The sequence below is a fragment of the Diceros bicornis genome, chromosome 8 (genome assembly GCF_020826845.1).
Source record: "Diceros bicornis minor isolate mBicDic1 chromosome 8, mDicBic1.mat.cur, whole genome shotgun sequence".
In the NCBI taxonomy this organism is placed as follows: domain Eukaryota; kingdom Metazoa; phylum Chordata; class Mammalia; order Perissodactyla; family Rhinocerotidae; genus Diceros; species Diceros bicornis.
The window spans coordinates 82886689-82896550 of record NC_080747.1 but is presented as its reverse complement, the minus strand read 5'-3'; the positions used below and the strand labels follow the sequence as shown (position 1 = coordinate 82896550).

The 9862-nt window shown below is 40.6% G+C and overlaps 1 protein-coding gene across 1 annotated transcript; it reads left to right on the top strand.

Moving 5' to 3' along the window:
* The first annotated feature begins 253 nt into the window (after positions 1–253).
* DDIT4L (DNA damage inducible transcript 4 like) lies at positions 254–4822 on the top strand. Its single transcript, XM_058546468.1, has 3 exons — positions 254–355; positions 635–773; positions 2640–4822. Exons 2-3 carry the CDS (start codon positions 683–685, stop codon positions 3128–3130), a joined length of 582 nt encoding a protein of 193 aa, XP_058402451.1. The 5' UTR covers positions 254–355; positions 635–682; the 3' UTR covers positions 3131–4822.
* The last annotated feature ends 5040 nt before the right edge of the window (positions 4823–9862 follow it).

The window sequence follows — 9862 nt, the reverse complement described above, 5'->3', positions numbered from 1 at the left end:
AACCCTTCCGCAACTTTATCCTCAGCTGCCAGAGGCTCGCCTAGGCCGGCTGGAAGTGTCCGGGCTGAAATGCGACCCGACCCCGAGAGGGCGGGGCGCAGGCCGGGGAGGGGCGACGCGGGGCGGGCCGGGGCCGGGAGAGGAGGCTGGGCCTATAAAGCGCCCGCTGCCCCGGAGCCGGCGCGGCTCGCTGGAGCCAGAGCGGGGTGGGCTGCGCCGAGCCGGGTGCCCGTCGCTGCTCGGGTGTGCAGGTCACTGAGCTCCCAAGAGGGGGGGGGTCCTGAGGCCAGGGCCCGCCTCTGTGTACCCCGCAGCTCTGCCAGCGAGCGCGTCGGCCCCGGCGAAGCCCCGGCAGGTGAGCGGGGCGGCGGCCTGGGTGGGGGCAGCGCGGGCGGGGGCGTTCCGCGTGGCAAGTCCGCTCCAAGTTTTGCTAACTTTGAGTTAGTTTCAGGCTACGGCTGTAGTTGGCGTCTCCGCCCCCGGGGCTTTGTAAACTCAACTTGCAGAGGCCGGTTCCTCCCCCTGGGAAAACGAATGCCTCAGCTAGTTCGCTCCGGGGACGCTGGGCGTTTTAGGAGCCTCTGCACATCCTGCCTGCTTTTGCACATCTGTCCTTCTTGCCTCCTTTTTCCAGCACCCGGAGAGGCCGTCCCGCCCCGCGAGGGAAACAGAGCCATTGACCATGGTTGCAACTGGCAGTTTGAGCAGTAAGAACCCGGCCAGCATTTCAGAGTTGCTGGACCGTGGCTTCCACTCGGGGAGCCTGCTAAATGGTGAGTTTCCCAGCTGCCCGCCTCCCTCCCCTCCAAAGGTCGCAGCCCCTGGATAGACAGGGTTGGCGGGCGTGCGGCGTCGCCCCCTCCTTTGATGTAGAGAGTGCCACAAAATCCATCCGAAGAGACTCCTTTCCAAACTTTCCACCATCTTATGTCCATGATAGTAAGAAACAAAAGTAGCAAAAAATAAAATACCCGAGGGCTGCATAGGTCTAGTCTGCGGCTAATGGGCTCTTTGTCATTAAACGTTCTGTAGGTTCCTTACCCCATGTGGTTTTGAAGTTATGGTGACTTTTATGTGTACAGTTATGTGTGTTTTAACAAATGTATTCACCCGTGTAACCACTACCATCACCCCCTGTCCCTAAATTCCCATGTACCCATTTGCCATCAATTCCCCACTCCCTTCTCCCCTGTCCGCACGGAAACACTGATCTGCTTTTTGTCACCATAGGTTAATTTTGCCTCTAGAGTTTCATACAGATGGAATCATGTCGTATGTACCCTTTTGTATCTGGTTTCTTCCCCGCAGCCTAAGGATTTTGAGATCCTTCCATGTTGTGTTTGTATCAGTAGTGTTTCTTTTTATTGCTGAGTGGTATTCTATTTGTGGATATACCCATTATTCTGTTTTTAATGCTAAAAGGAAAGTTTAAAACAGCAGCGAAGCTGGACATATTGTCATTTGCAATTTTAAGCAGCAGTTTCTAAGTTAACACACTGCTCTGCCACTAAGGAGCTGTGTGGGCATAGACACATTACTTAAGGTCTCTGGGCCTTCCTCATTTAGAAGCCAAAGTGGTTAATGATCTAATTTTACAGGCCAAAGCTCTAAAATTCTCTATCTTCAACATAGATAAAATACGGAGCCTTATAATTTGGGGTTCATTTGTTTCATTTAGTTATTAAAAAAACAGTGATCTAAGTGAGTCTGTGGTGTGGAGAGAGGAACACACCACAGCCAATGAGGGTGGAGTAGGCTTAGGGAGGGGAGCCTGCAGGGCGTCTCTTGCTCTATTGACTGTGTGTGGTGGGGCTTCCTGCCAAGTGGTAGGATTAATTTGGAAGGTGGGTGACCAAATGCAGAGCTATCTCTTTTCCTTTGAGCAAATCTAATTTTTGTTTTCCTAGGACTATTTTGTTTTGCTTGACTACAAAAAACTACCCAGCCAGTTATAAATATCCTCGTGAACCTCAAAGGTCTTCTCTTTGAGCACTTTTTAATCAGAGAGGTTGGAGCTAAAATTGGGATCTACAGGCCATTCCAGTAAAGACTTTTAAAGAAAGATACAAATGTGATAGATATTTAATATACCTCTTTAAGTTTATCGTGAGTTCATCACTAAAGCAAATATTCTGTATTTTACAATAATAAATGCATATATTCTTAGAGTTAGAAGGTAACAGTCCCTTAGTCAAAAAAAAATTGTAAAGATTTTTGTCCCAGAAGTAATGCATATTCTCTGGAAAACAAAATTAGAAAAACCCGTAAACAAGTAGGGGAGCAAGCAAGAAAAAAAATCACTAGTAATCTAGGGTAACTGTAAATAGATATTTGATGCATAGTCTTTAAGATTGTGTGTCTTTGTACACATATAAATTTAAAGAAAAATGATTATATCCTATCCACCCTATTTATCAAAACCTTTATTTCACAAATGAACTTGCAGACTCAGAGGTCTAATGACTTGCTTTGTTATACCCAGCTAGTTAACAGCAAAATGAGATCGGCCGACTCCTAAACCAATTTTAGAAACAGGTAGACTTAGTAGATAGAAGTAACCAGTGTTGTTATCTTGGTGTGTTTTTTCTGCTTCTGCATTTCTTTCATTGTCTTCGATCTGAAACTTCGATTTTCTACAGATTTTGACTACTGGGATTATGTTGTTCCTGAACCCAACCTCAATGAGGTGATATTTGAGGAGACAACTTGCCAGAATTTGGTTAAAATGCTGGAGAACTGTCTGTCCAAATCAAAGCAGACCAAACTCGGTTGCTCAAAAGTCCTTGTCCCCGAGAACCTGACGCAGAGAATCGCTCAGGACGTCCTGCGGCTGTCCTCCACCGAGCCCTGCGGCCTGCGTGGCTGTGTGATGCATGTGAACTTGGAGATTGAAAATGTGTGTAGAAAGCTGGACAGGATTGTGTGTGATTCTAGTGTGGTGCCCACTTTTGAGCTGACATTGGTGTTCAAGCAGGAGAGCTGCTCGTGGACGAGCTTCAGGGACTTTTTCTTTAGTCGAGGCCGCTTCTCCTCTGGCCTCAGGCGAACTCTGATCCTGAGCTCAGGATTTCGACTTGTTAAGAAAAAGCTTTACTCCTTGATTGGAACAACCATCATTGAAGAGTGCTGAAAGGGAAGCATTTAGAAGGTCCTTTTTATGATTGGACAGTAAAACTGCCCAGCTGCTCAGTTAGTGTTGCAGTTCGCCTGCCTGCTCTCCACAAGAAACCCCAAATTGAGTTCATCTTCCTTCTGTGTTTCATCGTCACAGCAAACCCAACAAAGGGCTTATTTTGTGGCTTTTGAGAAATGACCCAAGAGAGTGTACATTGTTTGCATATATCACATTTTTTACAAAATGGAATGGAATGGAATAAGGGAGGGAAAGAAGCAATCCCCTTTAGTTTTGTATTTGACTCCACCGAGTTTTCCAGGTCGTCTTGCTAATAGACTCTATAGACCAGCTTCACCTAGTTTGACTTTCATATGACTTTTTTTCTGTAAGTTTTCAGAGTGATCCTTTCAATCACAGAATCTTACTGAAAGATGCTTAGCCCATCAAGACTTCCAGAAGCCCACACCTCCGATTTCATGCCCCTACTCAAGTGAGTGAGCTTCTTTGAAACTTAAGCCCACACCAGAGTGACCGAGTGTCACAGCGGGAGCAGAACCGCGGCACGCGTCTCTCTGGCCCTCTGCACGCCGTTGTTTTACGGAGGTAGCGGAAGCCGGAGCTGCCGTTTTCTGTGACCACAGTGTGTTTTCAATGACCTTATGGTGCAATATCAGCTCACTTCTGGTTCTCCTGTACTGAATGTCATCTTGAATTGAAAAAATGGAAAATGCTGGGCTGATTTTCTGCATGTGGTTGGTTACTCTTCCACTGAGTGAACGGGGAGTGAGTTCTCAGACGAGCTTCTTTTCACTACAACGTGTGCTTGCTCTCAGAGAGCCATCCCACCATGGCAGTGTCACCTCACCCTGGCCCCTCCTGGGAACCAACTTGTCTCTTTTTAACTCGAATCTTCAAGGAGACAGCTGCACACTACCACTTTTAATGATTACAATGGGCCTATTTACAAAATGTGCTTTGGCTTTGGGTATCTGGTGTATAGTACAGACCAGAGAATGGAAGTCCCGATGTGGATAACCAGTGCACACACCCACCTTGCTTCAGCCCTGGATACCTGTCCCTAGGGAACAATAAAGGTCTTACTTTTCTCTTGTTCCAACTAGCTAGATCAGATCATTATCCTTGTTTTATTATGTTATTGAGAGAATGTAGCCTCCACACTGCAGTGTTCAATTCAGCAAAGCCTTCAGGTCATGGGTAGGGATCTCCTGCTCAAGCTGTTAGCACCACTTTACTTACCTGAGGCCAGGGTTGTAGGGACAGGTGGCTGCCTCCTGATGTAACTCGAAAGCAGGTGTGATCCTATTACTGATCCCATAAATGACCAAATTTTTCACTATTCAAATCAGCAAGTGTTCTAACAAACTGAACTTTTCAAATCTTGGAAAGATTCCATGAAGCAGATCTCTACAGGACGGGGCCAGGATCAGTCAGCTTTGTTTTGTGTGTCTGCCATAGTTTAGGGCTCGAAGATCACTGTGATGCTGTGCACGAGGCTTCTCCCGCAGATGTAGACCTTCTCCTGCAGATGTAGACCTGTTGTCCTTGTCCCACAAACAGCTGTCTTTGACTCTTGTCTGTGATACTCACAAAATGGTGATGGCTGATGGACACTCTTAAATTAATATTCCTGTTAAAGGAAATTAAAGTTTGTCTATTTTTGACAATAAAGCATCGTACTTTTTAATTCTCCTGTCCTCTTTGTCTTTTCTGAGTTTATGCAATGATCACTATAAAATATGTTTGACAATATTCGAGGGAAGATGACAAAACAGTTATCCCCTCTTTGACAAAGGCTATTTGTACCCTTTATTATAATATTCCACTTGCATTTATTGCATTTGCTTATGTATCAATAGTGATTTGCTTCATAATTTTTCAAATACGATAATACTTTTTATAGGAACACATTACTAATTTGAACTCCTTTGGCAACCAGCTTTTTTTAAAAACTCATTGTGTAAAGGCTTTTTTTATAGTTTTCCTAATGAATGAATGCAGATATATCAAATTGTGAGATCAGTGTACATTTTCACTTTTATCAGGATATTCTATTTGAACAACATATCTTTCTAATTCCACTATTATTCATCAGTTTGAGTTTTTAATCTTTTTCACCAATGTTTTCTGTCTCCTCACATTTATGGCCATTAGCTCAGATTTCTCACACTACATAACCTACATTTAATAAGACTTGCTAAGTGCTAAGTTCTTTTCTAGGTGCTTTACATAAATTATCTCATTTATTCCTCATAACAGCCTATGGAATGAAACTGCTATCATCTCTACTTTAGAGATAAATGACCAGACACAGAGAGGTTAAGTGACTTTCCCAAAGTCACCAAGTGCCGCAGGAGGGCCGGAGTATAAAACCAAGCCGGCTCCAGGGCCTGTGCGCACCATGCTGCCTCCATGTGAGCCTTGCAGCACAGAGACCTGACCCATAGCACCAAAAGACTGAAAAAAGACGTCAGGAACATTTGCCTCTTAATCTGAAGAAAGAATTCTTACTGTGGTTTCTTTTCAGGGAGGAAAAATGAAACTACTAACGATATTCATCATTCATTGGAGCAGAGCTGTGCTTAGAAAAAAAACATCCAAATGTTTAAAAAGACGTGCATTTCAATCCTGGCATTTCATGCCTATCTTGTGTAATTGGCCTGGTTACTTTTTCATGTACCTTCGAAAAAAGGTGTGATCTGTCCCCCATCTATCTCAAGAGGAATAAAATATCAGCGAGAGTGTGTGATGGCCTCGTGAAAGAAGGGCGTGTCTAATTTTCCTCTTGTTAACAGAAAGAGAGTATTATTTTATAATAATGGATTCAACTCCTAATTCTGTTTCGCCAATGACATAATCTACATCCTCATGGAGTCAGCTTCCTGTTGCACTGTTGACAGTTTTCCCATTTACATAGTGGAAGGATGCACAAGTATAAAAATCTTAAAGTCTATTACACTCAGTTCTCAATTATCTACATTGGTTTAAACAAGTGATAACAGAAGGCCAAGGCAGGTTGGTGGCAGATGAGGAGGGAGAGGTACATGGTAATGAGCTAGGAGGAGCATCATGCAGATGTTCAGAACCCTCAACTCCTGCCGGGATGCTGCTGCCATTGATTATAGACTCGCAATACTCCATTGAGTCCACTGCATCTGCCACAGACAAGAGAAGAGAGGGACTGTGAAGGAGCTCATAGGAAACTTAGGGGCCAGGTGGGAAGTGATGTATGTGACTTCTGTCTATATCCCATATAGAACTCAGTCACGTGGCCCCATTCAATTGCAAGATGGGCCGGGAAATGTGGTCGTGTGGTGTACCCAGAAGGAAATGGGCTTGATGTACTGCTAACATAGTTTCTGCCACACAGGGAGAGACAAGTTAGTCTATGAAATGATAGAGAGCCCAGACACAGACCTATGCATATATGGAAAGTTGATTTACAGCAGAGGTAGCACTTTAGATCAATAGGTAAATGATGGTGTTTTCAATAATTTGTGCCATAATAGTCATTTATCTACATGAAAAAATAAAATTGGATGCATACACATAAACATAAAAGTCAATTCCAGGTTGATTAAAGAATTAAATGTGAAAGGGAAAATTAGAAGACAACATAATTTTTATGATTTTGATATAGAGGAAGATTTCTTAAAAAGATGCAACAAAATCACTGAAACTTCTGTTTAACACATAACACTATAAAGAGAATAAAAATACGTCACGAATTAAAAATACAAGTCATGGATTAGAAGAAAGTGTCTTCTATACATATAACTGAAAAAGAGTTAGTAACCAGAATATGTTAAAAATTCTTTCAAAGCAATTAGAAAAATGCAAACAACCCAAAAGAAAAAATATGAGCAAAAGCCTGAGTAGGCACTCTACAGAAAAGGAAACACATATGGCTGATAAACATATGAAAAGATGCTCAATCTAACTAGTAATCAGGGAAATGCAAATTAAGCACGATAAGACACCAATGTATACACATCCATATTGGTAAAAAAAAAAAAAAAAAAGTTTAAAATCTGAAAACTCCAAATGTTGATGGGGATATCGGGGAAAAAAAAAACAACTTACTTCAGCATGCCAAAAGGTGTATCTATGCAGTCTGACGTTATTTTGCAAAATTGAAGATAAACATATTTTATGAGTCAACAATTCCATTTTTAGTTATCCAACCTAGACCAGTGTTCTTCAAACTTTTTCGCTTGTTGCACATTTAAAAGAATTTTATAAAAGTACACCCTCTGCCATATTTTTAAATTGCCATTTAAAATTTTCACCATAAGTTTAAATGTTGCAAATGATGTACATTCCGGTATGTGGTAAATACTGATCTTTTTAAATAAAATGATTACATCACCTTGTTAACTTTCAATGGAACATAAATAGCATAGTAACTTTGTACTCACCAAAACTGTTTAGAAAACACTAAAATAGGGTCTTCAACAAAATAAACTTTTTCAGTGTTATTTTCTCTTGTATCTTCTTAAAGTCTACTTTTACACTGAATTTTACCTTAATATAATATATTTTAAGATTGAAAGTCTTTTATTAATATTTCTTCTCTACAATAAAAAGATTATAAATTAAAATTGCAATTTTTTAAATTTCCTGTGATCATAAGGCTTTAAATGTTAATGTTTTGATTGAATTAACTTTACAAATAATAATAGTACACAATAATCAAAACATTAAGTATGTTTTTGAATTACATAAATACTATTAAGCACAAAATAATATTGTCTCAGTGAGAGATTCTTTTAAATTAGTGAATTAATTTACAGATAAATATTGTTTTTTGCTACAATTAGAGGATAAAGTGTCATTTCCTACGTTTGTTTCTATAGATGTAAGCTCTAAGAAAATGTATTCCTATCAATCAGTAGATGAGAATCAAAGAGATTTGGCTATTACAATATCAAATTGTAATCATTCTTTGAGCTACTTTCAAGATATATGCCAAAATCACAAAAATATCTATCACCAAAAATTATTTTAAATTATCAATATGCAGATAATTCAATAAGGTTTTCTTTCAGTATTGTTGAAATCAAAGGACTAAAAACAACCTGGTTTGCAAAAGGACTTGTTACCTGGGTGTCTTAGTCAGCTCAGGCCGCCATAACCAACACCACAGACTGGGGGGCTTAAACAACAGATGTGTTTCCTCACAGTTCTGGAGGCCAGAAGCATGAGATCATGGAGTTGGCAGGGTTGGTTTCTTCTGAGGCCTTTCTCCTTGGCTTGTAGATGGCCATCTTCTCCCTTGGTCTTCACATCATCTTCCCTTTGTACTGTTTGCGTCCAAATCTCTTCTCACAGGGACACCAGTAATATTGAATTAGGGCCCACCCTAATGACCTCATTTAACCTAATCATCTCTTTAAAGACCCTATCTCCAAATATAGCCACATGCTGAGGTACTGGGGGTTAGAACGTCAACATATGAATTTTGGGGGACAGAATTCAGCCCATAACACGAGATATTCAAATAATTTGCTTTCTCAACACTATCCTGGAGCAATATTGGAAACTGTCCTTTTGTCTGTACCCTAGAGGTTATTACACCCCAGAATAATACGTTATAGTAAGATGGGCCAACTGCAAGAGGCCTGTCCTTTGTGAAGTGGGGGAAAAGGATTGTTGCAGGGAGGTGAACGATCAAGACCTGCATCTCAGGGACGTTCTCAGGGAGATCCATTTTAGGAAGAGTGTATGGAGAAGGAAAGGGTTTCTAATTGGTTCCCTTAAAACTATGTGTGCCCCACATACATCAGGGAAAACCTTTGTACACCCCTGTACTCATTGCCCGGTTTTAAGACTACTGCCTTGGACTCTTGCGCCCACATGCCAGGAGACGGACAGTTTAGCATCACACTGTTTGGAAGAGCAGTGTGGAAACAACACAAATGCCCATCACCTGTAGAATGGATAAGTGCATTGTGGGATAGTCACAAATGGAATGCTGAACAATAGTGAAAATGAATGGAATTTAAATTACAAAGGACCTAGATGAATCTCTAGACGTAATATGGAATACAAAAAAGTGTCACAAAAGAAGAAATAGGCTATTTTTCTCTTTTTGTTTATGATTAAAAACATGGAAAACTAAAATGTTTAGGGATACCAATATATGTGGTTTATCTACTTAAAAAAATCTAGGGGTTTATTTATAAGCACAAATTTCAGGATAGTGGATACATCTGAAGAGATAGGAAAGCAGGTGGAAATAATGAGGGGCTCACAGAAAACATCAAAGGGAACAGTAGTGATCTTTTCCTGAAATTTGGAGGTAAGAATGCATATATTATTGAATCCTGACTCCTTACACTTTACATATATTTTATAAATCTCTTTTTGTACTTACTTAATAGTCAGTAAAATATTTAAAACTTTTTAAAGGCTATAGGCAATTTTTTAAAAATGAAGTTGAAACTATATCTCTACTTAGGAACTTTCTATACTTACAATAAGTATATTTCACTAGACTAGCTCTAAGAGACAGGGAGATCTGATCAGTTATTTGGGTTACTAATTTTTCCCAGTATAAATATTTTGAGCAACAATTATTATAGCTAGCTTTCAATTATTCTCCCCATAGAGGGGAACCATGGAATAAAGGATGAAAAACAGCATAAAATGAAAAAATTATTACCATTTAGCCATGGCTACATATTATTAATCTTGTGACACATTTACCTTTGCAGAGGATAATATAAA